At 41.9% G+C, this 20444-nt stretch overlaps 1 protein-coding gene and 1 pseudogene across 2 annotated transcripts; both read left to right on the plus strand.

Annotated features, from left to right (window-relative positions):
* The first annotated feature begins 703 nt into the window (after positions 1-703).
* LOC136444343 (telomerase protein component 1-like) lies at positions 704-14122 on the plus strand (annotated as a pseudogene).
* Positions 14123-15113: 991 nt separating this feature from the next.
* On the plus strand, positions 15114-19270 carry LOC136444394 (large ribosomal subunit protein uL18m-like). 2 transcript variants are annotated; one of them, XM_066441938.1, is made up of 6 exons: positions 15114-15460; positions 16717-16897; positions 17553-17672; positions 17947-18058; positions 18684-18862; positions 19111-19270. In XM_066441938.1, the coding sequence occupies exons 1-5, from the start codon at positions 15304-15306 to the stop codon at positions 18822-18824; spliced, it is 711 nt and encodes a 236-aa protein (XP_066298035.1). In that variant the 5' UTR covers positions 15114-15303; the 3' UTR covers positions 18825-18862; positions 19111-19270. The 2 variants fall into 2 exon arrangements, with proteins under 2 accessions (XP_066298035.1, XP_066298026.1); XM_066441929.1 differs by having other exon boundaries at positions 18684-19270.
* Positions 19271-20444: the final 1174 nt, after the last annotated feature.

Here is a 20444-nt window from a genome sequence, read left to right on the forward strand (position 1 = left end):
AGCACGCAATATGTTACCCTTTGTCGTAACTTATAGATGCTGAGCTTGCAATATCAAGAGGTTGAAAATTTCGAATATTCTACTTTGTGTACCTGCTTGAAATTCGGAGTGCTCCTTGTCTGAACGGCTTTTTTCGTTCGTTTCAAGGCATCCGGACGAAGCATGATGCTTTTTCAAGAAGCTAGTGGTAGTGCCATGCGGCTTCGCTACTGCTCGCGTTTTGGGCCAGGCACACCGGGTCACCCCTACACGGTAAATGTGTTGGGTTCTTTTACGTGCAGAAGTTTGACGAGGCTAATGCCTGAAGCTCCCTCATACACGAGGCCGCCGGCTTTACGTCACCATCCGAAATGACGAATGCAATCCTTTGCAACATGTCCGAGCTGAAGTCGACCCCTGGGATCGAACTCGGGCCCTAGGATCCACGGAATTCGATCCAGATGGCGAATCAGCGGGGTTGCATTACCGCTTGCGCCACAGGGATTGAAAGCAAATTTGATATTAAAATCATGTTGAAGTGGATAATTTTAACGTTCCGACTAGCCGGCTTTTCTCACACAGTCCTCTATTATCGTAAAAGCTGGTTATGGAACGTTACAACTGTCATTTTGCTACGAAGACTGGCATAAGAGCCAGCCGGTCAGAAAATTCAAAAATTGATAACCCAACATCTGCTTGGAGACACGTTTTGTCTGACCCAGGAAGTAAATGCCAACTGGGTCACCAGAGGTCATCGGGCTTCTATGACAACAAACACGCATCGCCCATGACCATATTGATTTGTTGGTTTTTCAGGTATTAATCCTGCGGAAATAAGAAACTACATCTTACTTTTACAATATCTAGCTTTGATGATTAAGCTAGGCTGGTAAAATATCGCCTGATTTGGTGAGAAAACCTCTGCGAAGCATGTTGTTGTCGGAAGATCCATGGTTACGACCGGTTTGACAGGTAAGCCCTCCCACCTTTTCCACATACCATTATACCTTCACTTTCGTATGGTCTGTAAAGTATATTTTCCTTTGATCGGCTTTAGTTAAAGGAACACATTTCCGAGATGAGCTTGTGTACTTTTGACTGAGTAAAATCTGGTTTAAAAAAATTAATATAATGTTGCAAATTATAAAATGAGAAACCAAATTAGACTCGACGTATTAGTAATACAACTAACTGCCTAACATCAAAGTGATTTAAAAGAAAATGAGTCAGTTATAACTGGGAAAAATGATGACATTAAGACAACACAACATAAACTGACACTGATGTAAATACAGCAATTCTTAAAGTCATGAGAAAATAACATAATTAACGTTACTGGTACTAATTGTTACAGCTAGGGTAGTCATTTATTTTAGACAACAATATGATCATGAAGGACTATAGAAGTATGAAAGTGAAATATTACTGCCATCAATTCTAATTCAAATACAGTTTTAATGTAGTCGTATATGACCTAGTAAACAATGACTATTGCTGCATAATATGTTAATTGACCTCGTTTTCTTCATACACAATGTAGAGGCTTTCGATTGACGTCATGGTAATTATGATTTGAATCCCCTGGCGGCCATGTCGGCGGGTCATTGGATAACAGCAGCAGCATGTTTGCCTGTTTAAACATAAGTAATCCACAGGGCACAAATGAGGTCATATGAAAAGCCTGAGTATATTGTTAACAATGATGTTTTCTTACACAGTTCCAGTGTGTGAATCAGAGTGAAGATGGGTTGTGGGGCGTCGACAAACTATCAGTATGAGGTGAACCTCACCTGGGAACAGGTGAGCCGCACGGTGGACACGCCCAGACCCAAGGACGACAAGCTGGTCCTCAGGCACTCCAACTGGAAAACTGTCCGCATCTTCGTCTCGTCGACCTTCAAGGACTTTCACTCGGAGCGAGACGCTCTTGTGAACTCGCAGACTTGAGACATTGGTGTGAGAAAAGGAGGTTACATCTTGTGGAGTGTGATCTGAGATGGGTGAGAAAAGTTGGATTTTTCTTTTTGGAGAAGGCGGCATTATGGCCGTGTAAAGAATCTTATGAGTTATCTATGATAACTTGTCTATGATAACTTGTCTATGATAATCTGTTGTTAAGCTTTTATACACTATTTCCAAACAAAAAGTAAAGCTTTTACCAACAAGCTTTTGATCAGTCCTCTGATCCTTCTCAAGTTGAAATGACCCTAAGCCTGTGTCAGATGACCTGAACGGAAGTGTGAGGTCAACAGAGGTCAAACTTTCAAAGGTGCCCAGCAGTTGGTACCGGCCCCTGTCTCAGCCTCTGATGTATATGGCCTCTTTCACTTCTCTTAGTTAGTAATCCTGTTGGGTGTCTAATATTCTAACTTTATTCAGTGTGATTTGTGTTTGGAGTTACAAGCATACACAACGTATATCATAAGAAAGTAGACATTCAAGGCTGTAATGTACATGTCTTGCCTGTTACCAAATTTCAGGGTATTCCCAAGGATACAACAACAGAGTTTACACTGAGGACATGCTTGGAGGAGATTGACAGATGCTATGAAGACAACATCATGCCTTTCTTTCTCAACATGACCAGGTATTATTCAAACTCAGTAATTGTTAATACCAGTATTTGTTTATTGCACATTTGACAAAGCTATCCAGTTTAGAAATTGACATTTGTCTATTACTTAAACTTCACCCCAAGTTGGCTTGTCTGTGTGTCTGTCTGTGTTTCTGCATTGCAGTTTCTGTGTGTTCTGCTAGAGGGCACTTACTAACTCTTACTGTGTTTGTCCTCAGTGAGAGATGTGGGTGGATCCCAGGTGTACAGGAGGTTCCTCCGCAGTTCGCTGCAGAATACCGCTGGATCCACGGCTTGTCTGTCACAGAGATGGAAATCATGCACGGAGCCTACAGGAAAGGCAACCCAAACTGTAAGTTGATGTAATGAAGTTGTCTTCAAGTAGCCTGGTATCCAAACCTACCATAGGTCGCAAGTCTCTTCTGTCTATTTGCGGAAAGGACAGATGAGACTCGGGAGCGATAGTAGGTTTGGATACCAGGCTAGTCTTCAAGCTCTATTTCAGGCTCACTAGGCCTGTAAAACAATACAATTAAGTAGAGAAAGTCTGCGTAAAAAGACTGACTTTAATCAAAAGAATACATCCTAGAATACATTCTCTTGTAGTCTTTTAACTTTTGGATAATATACTCACTTATGAATCATTCATGGACAAAAATAGAGCACCGTACATGTAGCTAATTAGTATAATTTGAAAAAGCAGTAACATTTTGCTCCACTGCATCCTTCCAGCTCTGTTCATGATCAGAGATGGGACTTTCCTGGAGTCTGTACCTGAGAAGCATCATAAGGACTTTATCGACATCACACCTGAGGCTCCCTTCAAGCTCAAGATGCTCAAGAAGATGCTTCAAGACAGATTTGACGTATGTCACCCATTTGGTGTTTGCAATTGGTGCATGTCAGGTCTTTCTTTTCTTCAATGAAAACAAAATCTTGGTCTTTTAAACTACTATAAATGCATTTAAATTCACGGTAGGGAGAAAATGGAGTGTTTGCAATGGTTTGAAATTCGCGTTTGAAACAATAGCAGACAAGGGGTTAAGAGGGAAAAAGAATTTGTGGTGGTTTTAAGCTCGCGGCGAAGAGCTCACCGCCAAAACTGCGAACATAAAACCACCACAAACATGTTTGCATTTACAGTATTACAATGCTTCTGTATACAGAAGAAAGCCATCAACCTAATTAGAAGTGCCAGTAGGGCCAATCAAGTCAAACACTGAACTTCTATTAAAGGTTACAAAAGGTCTTTTGCTAGCAGTACAGTGAAAGAAATTACCTGAAGCTACCAGTGATGCTCACCTGTTCTCACTTCTCCCCAGCCCGACCAGGTGTGCCAGTACCAGTGTGAGGTCGCAGGGGTCAACTCAGAGGGCAGAGTTCAACTCAAGGGGCTGGAGAACTTCAGTCAGAAGGTACCTTAAAAAGGAAGTTGTACATGTAGTTGAAATGATGATTTGTACATTGCACTCTTTGGAGACAGGAACTTAAGAAGGGGTTATGGTGGGGGGAAGAAAAACAGAGGCTTGCTTCAGAAATAATAGCAAGACATTTCATTGTAAGAATCTGTACTATTTAGAGTTTTACGAGACTGACAAATGCCTACTATATCTGCATTATGTATTGTATTGTACATTTCATACCTGTATCATATTTCATGCTGTAGAATTCATTGGAAGGTACATTTTCTTTACTGAATTTCTATATGTTTATGATTCACCTGCCTGTGTTTTTCAGGTGTTTGAGTTCTTCACCCAGAGAATAGGGGAGCAATACCCACTGGAGGAGGTACAAACAGACCCATATAGACAACAGGAGGAGGCTCATGAGGTAATGATGGGGGAAATACTACATGTACATCTTTCAGGATGCTTCTTAAGGGAAAGTTAGGGAGGAAGTTTTGCCACAGCTCTTAATGTTTGTATGAAAATGTTGGTCATTCTTTTCATGTTCAAATGCTGGGACATGTATTTGCCCTAGCTGACGAAAGAAGACTAAGGCATTTAACAGTTGTACCATTCTAGATGTGTTCTTCAAGGCTTTTCCTTCACCCTTTACATGTACATAGTACATATATATGTAAGCCATTGGAATTTTCAATAGACTAGCAAATCACACAAAATTAATGAATGATTTTTTTTTTAAATTGATTCATTAATCTTTAGGGTGGTCCCTTCAATTAACTACCGTAAAATCCCTATTTACGTACGCACTTTTTAAACTTTTCAAGTTGCAAGCAGGTGTTCAAGGCTGACGCCAAAGTTGGGAGCATACGTTAGGAGGGGTTCTTCCTCGGAAAAATCGCATATCAGCGTGAGAGTATGGTACATCTTAATGCAAATGAAGTGTGGAATGCTACCACACAATCAATCAGTAGTAAAGAATAAATAATACATATACACACTGTATTTAAATTGTTTGATATTTTCCACCCAGAAACATTTTGTCAGTAGGCTTTTAAGTCGGTAAACATCATCGAAAGGATGATCATGTCAACCTCTAACTATCCACAGAAATGCTGGAGAGGGGGTGCTTACGTTAAGAGGGTTTTTCCCCTGAACGTTTCAGCTCACTGAGTCAGGCCCGTAATCGTCCCCAAATCGGGGGTGCGTACGTTAGGAGGGCTGCGTACGTAAATAGGAATTTTACGGTATGTAAGGGAGCCATTGTAAGGATTGTTTATTTGCAAACACGGGCAATTTTGTGTGGGTGGTACAAATTAAGATTCCACAATAAGTTCCAAGTCTACACCATGATTTTTACGTTGGAATCAACTATTTTTTACAATATTGTTCACAAATTCTTACCAGGCCTACATGAAGAATAAAGGAGACCTTGTGTTGGGGAGGGACTCCATCCTACAGGAGATCCAACAGTACATTACAGAGCTGGGAGTGGACTATCCCATGCTGCTGGTGGGGGAGGCAGGGTCCGGCAAGTCAGCCATCATGGCCAGGGTGGCCGATGTGGCCACGGCAAAGGCTCTGAACAAGGAGATACCGGGGTAGGAATACTGGAGGGACATATAGTGTATCATATACATATGTATTGTAAGAAATTTTTCGTCCATGAATACTGCTGGTTGCCTTTGTGGCACAGAATGGGATGCTGTAGACTATTAAACTGAAGCATAAGGCCACACCAATATACATGTACATTTTTCTTGGTTTTCAGTCTTTTCAAAGTAAAGATAAAGCAGGAGGCCAAGGTTAAAACAGCAGGGTGGATGAAAACTTAAAACTGCGTGCGCAAAGGCATATGGCTGGCACTTAAAGCTTTTGTTTTCATGTTGTTCTTTCAGCTGAGCCTTAAATTGGGCTATGTGGTCAAAATTTATCCGTAAATTTATTACAGTGTATGAAGATTAATCCCAAACTAATAGAAATGTGATGTTTTTTATATCTCTTCAGTGGAGGGGACACAGGCTGGCATGTGTTCTACCACTTTGTTGGAGCGATCCCGGGGTCCACCGATCTGGAGACCATTCTGAAGAGGCTGCTGAGGGAGCTCGACATCGTCAATGTAAGTCTGGCTGATCACCATTTAACCCTAAAAATGCCGGGTAAATTTTAGATGTATTGGAAGGTCAACAAAACTATATCGGTACAGATTCTGAATATCATTGGCCCTCACAACACAGTGTAAGCCTTGAAATATTTGCAGTGGTTTTATGTTCACAGTTTTTGTGGCGACTTTTCCATTGCAAAATAACTACACAGGGAACAATATCAATACAGATTTTCTGACAGTAATGCTTTCTTTTAGCCCACTGTGAACTTAAAGCAACACTTTGAACACCTCCCCCCCCCCCCAAGTAAAATTAAGTGCCCTCAAATTTAAAAAAATTACACACAAACAAAAACATAAAACATAAAATACACAAACTCTTTTTTCGCTATCACATTCCAGGATACCACCATGCCCAAAGACATGGAGTCTACTGTACAGCTGACGTGTGGGGTTCTATCCAGCCGAACCACCAGGCCCACCATCATCATCATCGATGCTGTCAATCAGGTGAGGCATTCTGGGATATCTAATGGTTCCCTGTTTGATGATGTTGAGGTAGCCTGATTAAATTATGCTTCAGGGGCACAACAGCACCAATCTCCAAAATAAAAGCCTCGGACTGCAGGAGTATGCATTATACAGAATACAGATCTTGAGGAGGTTTACCAGTTCTGCAAAACAAAACAAAAGATTGTGATCAGACTTTGATGCCTTCTCCCTTAACCAGATGGATGAGGACCCCCACGCTCAGAGTGTCAGCTGGTTGCCAAGGAAACTGGCCCCTCAGGTGCGAGTGGTGTTGTCCATGATTGACAGCACCCCACAGCACCGCGCACTCACCGAGCGGCAGAGGAAACCTCGCGAGGTCAGGGTGACTGCACTCAGCAAGGAGGACAGACAGGTTAGTAAGGGTGATTCTATACCCTGGGAGCCAGACTTGCAGATCAGGCCCAAGGCATTACGCCTGCCGATCTAAATTACTCTTGTGGGTAAGGGCTGGTCAACTCTCTTGGGCTATAACTCCCCCCTAACGCTTATTTAGATCGGCGGGAGTACTGCCTTGGGCCGTCTGGCTCCCAGGGTAGGAGGTCTTAAAATACTCAACCTCCTATCTGATGAAGTCTGCCTCAACAAGTCTGTTGCATGCTGCTGCACCACCTAGCAGTGGAAAGTAGAACTACATGTAGCCAGTATTGTCCTGGGCAGAAGGACTCCCAAACATTGACAGGTAACTGTTATTGGTTTGTACAAATAACCTTATTACCCATTGATCTGAAATGTTTCACATCATTTCATAGGAAATTGTGCGAGCCATGTTAGACAAGTACAACAAGCGGCTGGACCAGCACCAGATGAATAGTTTGCTGTCCAAAGAATCATCAGACAACCCTCTCTGGCTGTCCGTGGCCTGTGAAGAGCTCCGCGTTTACGGCGTCTTTGAGAAAGTGTCGGACAAGATAAACAGTTTAGCTGATGGTTTACTAAAGTAAGAGAAATTTCCTTATTGTTGGAGATTAGGACAATCTTTTTTTGACCACAATAGTGTGATTTCTCTTGTTCATATGTATGGTATTGTTTTATAGATTATGTTGTATCAAGCTATTTCTAGATGTCAGGGACACACATGATGCCTTGTGAAAACTTGGTTGGTGCTATTGGTTCTCTTTTTTTCCTGCCAATGATCTAACAAACTTACTAGTATGTTTTTGAATGAATTGTTTTCAGGAAAAATTTCATGTAATAACAAAAAAGGATGTTTTGTACTTGACTGTGTAGAATTGTACATGTCCTTAATTTTGATTGCTTTGTCTGTACCTAGTTTGCTGGCTCAGGTACTGGAGAGGTTTGAGAGAGAGTACGGGGGGACGTTACTCGTGGCTACCCTGTGTCTCCTAGAGACATCAGCGAAGGGTATGCTGGAAGTGGAGCTGCTGAGGCTGCTGGGAAATGAAGCAAACCTCCTTCCTCCTGAAGATAGAAGCCAAATAGGTTTGTTGATTTCTTTACTTGTTTATTTGTTTTTGTTTATTTTTTACTCAGCTGTCGGACTTAGTGTGTGAGTGTTTTGTTTGTACATTCAGGGCTTAGATTGGCATTCATGTTTCTTCAACATATATAGATTTTGAAGCTAGAGAGGAGCCCCCAGCTGGCCAGGTAGCACCGGTCAGGTGGGCAGGAGTGTACCGGGCACTCAAGCCATTCCTCCGGCCATTTGGGGACAGTGGGGAGGGACGACTGGACTTTTACCACCGGTCACTCAGCAAGGCTGTCAGGAGAAAGTAAGTCATAGCGGTGATGGCCAGTGGAAAGTTATACCGATGGAACCAAAATGAGATGAGATTGGCTTAAGCTTGCTTACTTGCTTATGTGATGAGATTGGAAAAGAGCAAAATATCTTTAAAAGGAAGTAAAGATGTTGTCATTTATGTGGAAAAGAAAAGAAACACATTGAAAGTAACGTAGAGAAAGAAATAGAAGTAAAGGTAGAAAGAAAGTTAACTATACCAGCTCTTTCTGTGATTTTTTTATTACTTGAAGAAAGTCTTCAATGGTGAATACATAGCTGGTAGTAACATGCAGTGATTGGTATGATTGACTTGAAGTTACTGTTGTTAATCTATGCACAGATACTTTGGATCAGACGATGATGAGGAAGACGGCACAGACAGCAGGTGGAGGTACAAGTGGTGGCATCACAAACTGGCCAACTTCTTTGACTCGTGTGAGAACATCGACAGGAGAGTGGAGGAGTACCCCCATCACCTGGTTCAGCTAGATGCCCAGGAGCGCCTGGCTGAGTGCCTGACAGAGTGGGACATGTTTGACAAACTGTACCATGCTGAGTGGAGTGCACAGCTGCTCTTATATTGGAGAAAGGTATAATCACTTTGCTACACTGTTGCAGTTTGACTAATTTTTGATCCTTGCATTCAAATGTGACATTCAAAAGTTGATGCAGAGATCATTTTATGAGGTGAATTGTTTTCATGTAATATTATTTTTACCATCCTAATTATTCAGGCAGGAGGATATGACACCATGGACAGCCGGTACAGAAAGGTCCTGGATAGGATAAAGCAGGACCCAGAGGTGTCCGTACAGGAAGTTGTACTCAGGCACGAGAAGGTGGCCAGAGTTCTGTAAGTTAGCAATCCCGCAATGTGTACAATGTATTTGAATTAAGCATGAATTTTTGGCACATTGTCACTGCAAGACAAAATGTTAGAAAAAAGATAAAAGTGAAGAAAAAGAATTACAAAGATAAAAGGGAAGAAAAGGAAGATATAGGGATATGTTTTTTAACTGCCAACAAATTAAAATATATTTACATGTATCGATTCTATATTTCAACTTGTGTGGTATCAATTGAAACTGCTCATGATCACAAAATATTTTCTAAGCTAGCAAGCCGACAATCCAGGAGTTAGTATGTTATGATCACATTGCTTATCTTCACTATTTTCCAGTCTACAGGCAGGGAAACTGGAAGAGGCGAAGGGTGTTATACAGTATGCACTCGAGCGAGAGGAGGCAGAACTAGGGGCCAGGCCTGAGAGGATGACAGAGCTCTACTGTGTGGCTGGGCTCATTTATGATGAGGTCAGCTTCTTACAGTCTTTTCTCTCACCTATAATGTCATGAAATTTTGACTCCATTTTTCAAGGATTGCATCAAAAATTCAGTATACTCTTTTGTAGGTGTTGTCTTGAATGAAAATCAAACTATTTTGTACAGGCTAATCTATGAATAAACACAGTTTTATTGACAACTTTCCTAGAATAACTTAGCAAAGGTACAACACTATCCTAGATACTGAAAAAAGTGCATATAGCAGTGAAAATGTATTTGTAGCAAATGCCCCATCAATAGCAAGAACAGGAACGTCAAATTGAAAAGAAAGCATGGAATAAAATGTACATGTACATTCCATTTCCAGTTCTGCCAAGGCGTCTCTGCAGTATTAACAACATGCATACCAAGATCAGAATGTGCCTTACTCTTTCTTAATGATACTTTCAAATATCTTGGACCAAACTTGGAGGATAATATTAAACATCCTTATTCTTCCCATCTCCCTACAGATGGTAAAGTCTGTAGAATTTGTCAACAGAGAAACCATGAACGACCTTCGACCCTGCATGGACTACTTACGGAAGTCGATCGCCCTGCGTGAGCAGCTGGAGGGAGATCATCACAAGGTGAGAACTCCGCTGTGACGGGGACAGAAACCTTGGAGAACTGAGTTTGTTTCTGGGTTTACTCAAAATGCATGTACAGTTGTCATCATCATCATCAGTTGGCTGTGAAGCAGTCGATCACACATATGTACATAGTAGGATTGGTCAGTCAACCAATCGTAGGGAATTACGCTGAGGAAGCGACCTTTGACCTCCGCTCGTGCCGCCTTCATTAATAGCGACATCCGCCGTCCCTACGGCTGGGCTCGCCTCCCGCTCAATGTTCCGTTGAAAATGTCCCCCTCTCGAGTCTTCACGAAGTATTTCAACCTACCGTACGCTGCTCCCCAACTACCGAGGCACATCTATCCGCCAAGAAACTTGCGGGTTGCCGTCCCCGTTGGGCCCAACGTGCACTCAGACAGCAGGGCTGCGGTGTGCAAGTACAGCACCGTGCATGGGCCGCCAGTAGCGTTGCCCACCTGGATTCGCCAGTTCTAAGCGAGAGGCTCCACCCGACCCTGAGTCTCTACACTGTCCGTAATCCTTGGCGACGTCCTGCAGCGAGTTTTCTTCACCAGCCTGGGACCGCGCACCCGTTCCTCCCTGCTCCTGAGTTTGTGCTCCAACGTCCACACAGAGAGTCTACAGAACGGAACGACAGCCCCCCTCCCCCTCCCCATTTCCCGCCGGTGACGCCGGGTCTCGCGAGAGAGGCTCCGCGAGATGCCCGAGACTTTGGCAGCCATGTTTCTTCTCGTGAACTACGTAAACAACTCCTCCACGAGCAGTCCTTCCTCAGCGCCCGCCTTTCTCCCTCCCCACCCGTACCTACACGGACTCGAGGCTGCGACGTGCATCTACAGCAGCTTGCACAAGGCTACCAGTACACCCACTCCACGTCGACGCGAAGTTTACTTCCGGCCCGACTCGGAGTTCGCGGCGCGCGGCAGCGCCCTGTCGGCGAGATCGTCTCCAGCCTGGGACCGCCGAACCGCAACTACTGAACTTAAGAGTAGAGTAGAATAGATTAGAGTAGTTTTAGCACAGCTAGATTGACAGTACATCAAGACCAGCTCCAGCTGTGTACATTTACTCAAAATGCATGTACAGTTGTCATCATCATCATCAGTTGGCTGTGAAGCAGTCGATCACACATATGTACAGTAATGAAGTAATTATGTACTACTGCAATGTAAATCTAGATGTCTTACTGTCAGCTACACAGGTTTTAAAGATGGGGAAAAGAGTTCCATGACCTAATACCTTTAAGACAATGATCTAGACCTTTTTGATTTATTGTGTTTACAGACAGGCACACATACACATGCAGACACACAGACAAATGCATGCTACCCAAAACATAACCCTGTAGTGAAGGTAATAATGGAGAAATGTTGATATTACAGTACCAAAGAGCATTTGCCCTGGTGAAGCTGGCCTTCGCCCTGAATAACTGGTCGGACTGCGGGGGGGATACTGACTTCTCCCGCTCCAGCGCTGCAGCGGAGGGCATCCAGGTGGTGGGGGAGGCCATCAGGATTCTCAGGGAGGTCAGAATCAATGCTCTGTACCTTATCTTCAACTTGCTGATAATCTCCACCTATAGGATACCTTGATCTTTGCTGATTGAGTGCTCAATTGATGTAGTTTATTGTATGTAATGCTATGATTGGTTGGTCTTGTGCAACCCTATGATTGGTTGATATTGTGCAACACTGATTGATTGATTGATCTTGCGTGACTCTATGATACATGTAGGTCAGGATTCTATGATTGGTTTGCCTGGTGTAATTTTATTATTGGTTGATTTTGTGTAACTCAATGATTAGTAGACTATATATAACACTGTCCTTTGTTAGTTTGTCTTTTGCCTTGTAAAACTCTATCATTGGTTGGTTTTATCCAACTCTGATCTGTGTGGTCTTCACTTGTTCACATCTTAGTTAGGAGACAATGGACATCTGGCAGAAGCTGTGATGACTAAAGGGATCCTCATGCCTCGTTACAACACACAAGGCCAAATGGATGTGAGTAAAAGTCATAGAATTTTGTTCTATAATCATAATTGCAGAGAAAGACCCATATCAAATCTGTATGTGGGATAGTTGTACATGTGAAGTTGACTGTTGATTGATGAAAAACTCATTGTTTTTCTAACCCAGCTGTATGAGGAAGCCTTGGAGCTAAGCAAGCAGGCATATGGAGAGAACAACACTCTGAGCTCCCGGATCTACGGCAACATGGGCATCGCTTATGAGACTATCGGTCAGATCAGAAAGGCCTACAAGTATTTCCAGCTGGCTGCCCAATGCACAGAGGAGGTGAGTTTTTTAATTCTAGAAATAGAAGAGTTTACACTGTCACAGACCACCAAACTTCACAAGTGGTAAGGATTAATCCATCAATGTCCAGAAATATGTTTTAAAGATGGTTATGTCTCTTATAACCATGATTTGGGTGAGTTTAGGTGTGATGTAATTGATATTCTTCTGTTGCTGTATGTAAGGGCTGTTTAGCTGGTGTCTAAAGCGATGTAAATCTTACTACAGGTGTTTGGACCCGACCATCCCAAGACCTTGCAGAACAAAGCAGTGCTAGAGGAGGACACATACAGAGCAGTGGCCAGACAGATCCAACAGGAGGCTGAGAATGGGGGAGGGCAGGAGGACGATGACACCGATGGGTTCTTTGATGATTTTGACAGTGATGAGGACAATGCTGAAGATGACAATGTGCAGGAAGAAAGGCAGGAGGAGCAATAGGAGGACCAAAACTATCCAATTGCAATCTGTGCATGTGCAATCATTTTTTTTACATATTTTTTACATAGTGGGCGTTTGTGGGCATTCGCTAAAAAGCCGATGCGATGTATGATGCAAAGGTGACTAAAGGAAATTTAGTCAATTAGTTAGTAGGAGATCTCAAGTAAACAAAAAAAAGAACCAAGGGCCCTTAAAGAAGCTTTAACTTTTTTAAGTTTGCTTCTGTTGTTCATTATTTTTCAGATGTTTTTTTGATTATTGACCAGCATGTACATGAAAGTTTTCTTAACTGTTACAAGACTAGATTACCAGTGCAATGGAATCAGTTTGACAAAAGAACACTTGTTTAGAAATGTTGTCAGCAGAAATAAATGTAACGTTAGTTATTTTATGAAACATTATGTTTAAACAGATTATAACACGAGATATGGAATGTCTGAATGAGCAAAGACAAAGGAGAGTGGAAAATTGAAGAAGTTGCAGTAAGATGAAAACAAGCACTGTAAATTGGGGGGAGGATGATTAACATGAAAAATGACTGCAGGGAAACACGCACAAACCTCCTAGACTGTCTCTATTCTTACAACAGTCCAATGCAACAGACGTATCATGTACAGAAGTATACCCCAATAATCACTTCAGGTTTAGTCATTTGATTTTTGTCACCAGCATTGTGTGTAATAAGGTATGCAATAGTTGCATGTGGCAATATTTGCTTGAGATTGATCAAGGTTTATTTATATTGATTTATGAATGACGTATTGGGAGAGGAGTTGGCTGTTTCTCTTCTATACACACAATATGTAAAGCCTCACTGCTGTTTTAAATATTCTTACATATGTCTCCCTTTAAACATGACCACCTTTTTGTACAGCACGTATTTTTTATTGCAAACGTTCAAGAAGGGAAAAACTGTACAGTACCAGAAAAGACAACAACTGGTGGTATGTATAGCAGATGTGTTAGTTTAATGTACTTTATTAAAGTAGCCTTCTATTTTATCAGTTGTTATTTTGTGGTTTAGGTGACTTATTTAGTACATATGCATGATGAATGATCATCCACTTTGCAGTTGTCACCATTTGGAAAATCAGTATAAAAATGTTGTGAACAGAGCGGCATGTCTTCTCCAGTGCTTTCATTCCCTTCCATAACTTAAAAGTTTGCTTCTTGCATAAAGAACTGCACCTGCTCTTCCATCTGGTTTTTTTCCTCATTTCGCCTTGTTTGAAATGATAGTAAGAGATACAGCCTCCGAAGGGATGAAGTAGCACGGCACACCAGGTCGACCACAAACTACCTCATCACCCCAAAACCTAACCTAGAAGCATATAGGAGAAGTCTGGCCTACTCTGGCTCAGTTGCATGGAATAAAACACAACCACACATTAGGGCGGCTTCGTCCATCCATGTCTTCAAATACCTATTGGATCATACATAATTAGCCCTTGAGTGCAAATATGGACTGGATAACGGATTAATGACTTAATTATGTACTATGATGTATTCATGTATTTATTTATCTAATTATTTATTCAACTATTTATTTTGATGTATTTTCCATGATTGTATTGATATCGGTTACGTTAAGTTTACGTTAAGTTTATTTTTGTACCGTGACTCCTGCCCCTCCGTTTCACTTCGACCTTGTCGAAAAGCGGCCATATTATGGCCGAACAAGCATTCGAAGTAAAATAAAGGCCTTGACTTGACTTGAGAAACAATACAAAAAGCTATGGAGAATAACTACATAGTATATGGCCCAAGGAACAATCCAGCGTTGGACTCAACTGTTGTCAATCGGAATATTGATCCATCCCCTGAAATAGATAATCTAGTATAGATTTTGGCGGAGCACAAGATTCACTGCCTGACCTGAACCTTCCTACGTCCGACTCTAGTGATAGTTTCGTGGAGTTGCCGCAGTTCTCAATAGTTCATCCAATAGTTACCAGTGGAAACTCACATTCCCGGCCCGTTTCTTCATGTCCTGCAGTTTGTAAGCAAACAGCTAGACGGCGCCATTGAGTGGTCGCAACGTTCAGCATCAACCTGTCTTTGTAATCAAACCAATAGATGGCGCTTTTGCTACGTCGGCGGTGACAGCTGAATGACCCGGAAGCAGATGGAACGGCGTGTGAAATCGGTGGGAATACAACAATCATAGATCTGTGGTGATCTTTTCCGCCACAAGTTACGTTTGGAAATAGACCTCGAATCCTCACGTTGACTCCAAAAAGTTCCAGGTCTACAAGGACATATTTACCAGCCTGATTGCACTCCTTGTTGTTTTAATATGACTGCTTGCGTGAACTTTGTTAGAAACTCATTTTTGCGACCCACATGTCCTTCATCACTTGCCGTCCGGTCGGCGGCGATTTTTCGCAAAGTGCTGACTTCTGACGGGTTACAGAGTTCTCAGCATTATTGTCCCACATTGAGACCGTCGACAGGTAAACCATTTCATTCCCAGAATACTCTGAGACATATCTAATTATGATGCTAGTAACACATATTTTGTAGGAGATGATTGTGGGGAGGGGGGCGTTCACAACCAAATGTTGATTTTGAGGGATACCTTGATACCTTGAATAATTTGGGCCTGATAAGTAGCCGTAAGTATCTAACCTTGAGGATATGATACACATATTAAAAGAACCATAGGTTTTGCAGTAAAAGAAGTTGTTTTTATACCTTTTTAAGGTCCATGCAGTTGAACTTTATTGCACTTTATCTGACCCTAGTATGGTACTAGTAGATACCTCACTAGGGTATCAGGTCTTTTCGTCCCATAGACGTTTCGTCCTCTAGTCGTTTCGCCCTCGGTATGGATGTTTCGTCCTCGGTATGGATGTTTCGTCCTCGGTATGGATGTTTCGTCCTCGGTGTGGATGTTTCGTCCTCGGTGTGGATGTTTGGTCATTGAATGACGCTTGTCTCACAATTACAAGTTACTCAATTTTTATCATAACAAACAATATCGCCATCTTGGTTGTTTACGCCATCTTGGTTGTTTACGCATGTTGCAAATCGCTCGTGGGCGCCGCCTTTTAGTTTTACAGAGTTTGTATGAGTAAATAAGCTGACTAAAATGAAATTTTGACAAGGAAATTGACTGTATGGGACTGTATTTTGAAAAACACTAGGATATTCATGTTGCTAAATTCACTGATGCCCAAGGCCGACTGGAAGTGTATCTCGGTCAAAGTATGACACGTCTGGAAACGGTAAGTACTTCGCCGGCTTACACTTTAGCTGCCGGAAAATACTTGTAAGTTGATATTCAATCAAGTATAGAATAATACGTGATAAAAAAGGAGTCATTTAGGGTTTAAATGTTGTTAAATGGGTGGACGAAACTCGGACCCGACCTAGAGGACGAAACATCCACAACGGGGACGAAAAGAGGACGAATGATCTATGGGACGAAAATACTAGGAAACGATACCTCTTCCCTCATGACCTCAATGAAAAGCGGCATGCATGCCGATTTGAGCTTTTCATTAATAAACAAAGTTTCAAACAACAAGCAAACAAAACAGAATATATAAATGTTAGTGTTATTATCTTAAAAGATATTATATTTATTTTATTTTATAACATAATGCATGCACAGATAAAATGTAAAAAACTATGTATGTACTAGTACTATACGATATGCACTTGTTTCCTTACCCACATTTGTTTGCCTACAATGTTCAATTGCAAGTCACTACAGTGAGACTGCTAGCTACACAAACCCCACACCACGGTGTGCCGGACACTGAGGATAATGACATCATCAGTCCAGACTTCCTCAACCGCAACCCTCGTAACCTGGAGCGGATGGGTCTGGGGAGGAAGGAGAGGGGGTGGAAAACAAGCTGGCCCAGAAAGGAGTGCTGGCACAGGTTAGCTAGGGGCATCAAATCAATAAACGTGCACAGCAAGGAAATAGAAGACAGGAATTTATAAGTTTTATGGAATACATATGATCCATAGATTCCTTTGCAATAGTGGTTCGTCTGTCACTTTTGACGAGGACCGCTGTCATCCATCATTTGGCTGTGTTGTATGTGTCGCATGAGTCCTCGTGTGGCTCATCCTTTGCAATGGGTTACTTTGCAATCAGCATAATGATTAAGGTCTCTTGCAACAGTTTTGAGAACTGCAGTATGATGTACTACAAGCACAATATACTAGTAGTCATGCTTCTCAGACTGCTCTTCCAAGGGTGCCCAAGTACATGTACAGATTTTAAGGAATTCAAACGATTTTTATAGAACACATGTAGATTTTACGAAATTCACATAATCCTCTACCAAGAGACCTATGAATCTTACGGAATTCATACGAGTTTTACTAATAGCGGTAAGAGGGAAATCACAGATACTGATGACTGTATTTCATCAATGCTCTGCCTTTTTTTATACATTTTTCTAAAATTAGTGCTCAAGTATTCCTGCTCTAAGCAGAATGTGTAATGATCACAAGCCTGTAGAAAAAAAGGTAAAGGACAGGTAACAAAAATAAGTAACATGTTTATGAATTATTTTTCACTCCAAGGTGTCACTTCGTGAAGAGTAACCGTTACGTGACTGCGTATATTCAGCACCACAACGGCCACATTGTTGCGTCTGCCTCGTCCTTCGAGTGGCCCATAAGGAAACACCTCTATAGCACCAGGTAGGTTTCCTATAGCTTATTGTGTGAACAATTTTTACTTTTGTGTACCCCCTAGTTGTAGAGTCAAGTATACCAGAATGGCCTGAATTAGCCTGGATGCCAGACCCCCAATCTTTGAAATATCTATTGTGTAGATATTTTAGAGATTGGGGGTCTGGCATCCAGGCTAGGCCTGAATCTGTAGCTTCCATTTTAGCCTTTCTGACATCCCAGCCTTTGGTTACTCGCATATTGGATGTGTTCCAGTGCTTAAACCTGAATCTTGTTGTTTCAGTGATGTTTCTGCGTCAGAAAACATTGGCCGTGTTCTGGCACAGCGATGTCTGGAAGCTGGTATCTACTTCATGGAGTTCGACATGGTTCCCGAAAAGATAGAGTCTGAAACGGTAAGGATGCCAACAATATACACTGAGACTTGTAACACCGTACACTACACAGACCATTGTAATGATTTACTGTACTCCTTTGGCAAGGTCACACCAATTAAATTGTTGATTCTCAGACTTAAAGGAAAGAAAAACTTAAGATTGAAAAGCCTACTATACTATCAAAGTCAAGTTCCCACTTATGTTTATTTTGCATCAGTCCGTCATAGTTCAGGGCTCTCCTACTATTGTATTTGGAACTTGCGCCGTGCTGATGGCTACTCGACAGACTGACTGAATTTGGTGACGTCAGTCCGGTAAAGGTCTCCATCAGTTGTGATATACATGTATATGAATAGGGCTTTTTCAGCGGTCTTTCCCGAGGATAGATTTCAAGGAATTTTCCGATGAATTAGAGAGAGTTGTTGCGTTAGCAGGTGTTTCCAAGTTATGGTCAATATTGGGAAGGTCTACAAGGAAGCCAGTTCCAGAAAACCCTATACATACATATCAGAATTGATGAGGACATACCGCTTCCTGACGTCACCAAAATCTGTCAGTCAAGGAGCCATTAGTACAGTGCGAGTTGTAGCGTCATTTCTTTGACTTGTGTTAAATACTTAATTCTCTGTGTTTCTACCCACAGGTACAAAGGTTCCAACAGGCCATGGTAGACGGAGGAATGATGCTGTCAGAGCCACGGAGAATCTACGAACACAAACATCTGTTCAAGTCAACAGATTACGACGCAGAAGATTATAACACAAAGGAGGAAGAGATTAACTGATGGACAAGTCCATAGATGTTGTATTGAAGACAGCACACTTCTAACCCTTAAGCTGCCAGGTTTTTTAGCCAAGTAAAAATCAAAAATGTTTGACCCCTGACCTCCCTCACGAAACCCGCGAAACACCCGGCGGCGCTAACTCCCCTAACTTGCCGGCTTCGCGCGCTACACGCACGCAAAGCTGTTTTGTTCTAGGGAATACCCTATCCCGGTTATAACCGGGTCCAGCACACAAGGCATATTTCTGTATCCCTAGTTAAGTCGGGACTGGCAGCTTAAGGGCTAATTAGACAACCACATTTTTGATAAAAAGGTACAAAGATGTGTATAGAAAACAGCAACAAACTTGGAGCCTGGATGGCAAAGGATTATGATTATAGTAAATCTGAAACTGTTTCCAAGAATATGTGTGAAGTACCAGGAATAAAACTGGACGTGGTACAGTACTTTGTTTCCTTTGATCATTCATCTAAGCAAGGTATTTCACTTCTCCGTCATTCAAGATACTAGTAACCTTTTTCTAGAACATTTTAGATGTATGAGGCTTTGTAGGAAAATTTTGGGTTTACAGCTTTAAGGCCCTTCACTTCATATGTGATCTTTCAAGGACAGGACAGGGAACACAGCTTTCTTTAGGGAGAGGCCTCTTTGCAGGATACTTGTAGGGTGCAGTGGTCTAGTGTTTAACAATTCCACTTATAGACCAAAAGGTTGTGATTTCAAATCCCAGCCTAGCCATCAGAGTTTAGAACCCTGATATGAAAACTTCATCATGGGACACCATCATCATCAACCATCCCTGAACACAGAGAGCGGGCAGTCACGCTATAGTCTGGCAGGTCACCTGTCCAAGGTCTTTGTTGGCACTCCAAAGTCTGGAAAGCACTGGTGTAAGTCAGCCATAACTTGGTGAGTGTACATTTTGTGTTAGACCAAATTCTCTCTTTCTCTCACTCAAATACATAGTTACATATTTATATCGAGTTAATCTCCAAGCAGATGTTGGAAGGCAACATCGATTATTCATGTACATTTGAATACATGTACATGCAAGAACAAAAACTGGCCCGCTTTATTTTTTTGAGGGGGGGACCCAAAATGAGGTCCCATTGTAACACAGATGTACATTGTACCTGATGCACATGATAATTAAGCAACTGTTGCAACCCATACCATGCCACTGAGTACATAACTTATATTTTGTACATTTACTCGAAATGATTATATATTATATATTTAAGTGTCTGTCTTAGAATTTCGGACTCCTGAAATTACTTTGCAACGTTTGCTAGATTTGTGTAACCGACTTAGTATCCTGGATGCACGGACACTACATCAAATCTGTAGATAGCCCCTTAGCAACCACACCTGACTATTTGTTTACACCTATCAGCCTATGCATGAATGCTATCATTGTGCATATAAAACGGACTCCGATCACAGCACATGAGTAGGTTTCCTTTTCTTTTTGATGACAACACGTAATTGTTTTTGTCGAGGTGTTTAAATCGGCCACGCTTGCAAGAGTTGCACAACAAGTTGTAAGTTCTATTCAGACCGATGACTCAAGCCCAAACCACTTGCGCAGCAGTGCTGGGGATTTAACCTAATTAGCAATTT

The sequence above is a fragment of the Branchiostoma lanceolatum genome, chromosome 1, assembly GCF_035083965.1.
Source record: "Branchiostoma lanceolatum isolate klBraLanc5 chromosome 1, klBraLanc5.hap2, whole genome shotgun sequence".
NCBI lineage: Eukaryota > Metazoa > Chordata > Leptocardii > Amphioxiformes > Branchiostomatidae > Branchiostoma > Branchiostoma lanceolatum.

Bases quoted from the DNA above. Each gene is read 5' to 3' on its own strand.
- LOC136444394 (XM_066441929.1), top strand. From the start codon at position 15,304: ATGACTGCTTGCGTGAACTTTGTTAGAAACTCATTTTTGCGACCCACA. The intron at 15,461-16,716 runs GTAAACCATTTC...TTCAATTGCAAG, and splicing joins CACATTGAGACCGTCGACAG to TCACTACAGTGAGACTGCTA. The intron at 16,898-17,552 runs GTTAGCTAGGGG...TTTCACTCCAAG, and splicing joins AGAAAGGAGTGCTGGCACAG to GTGTCACTTCGTGAAGAGTA.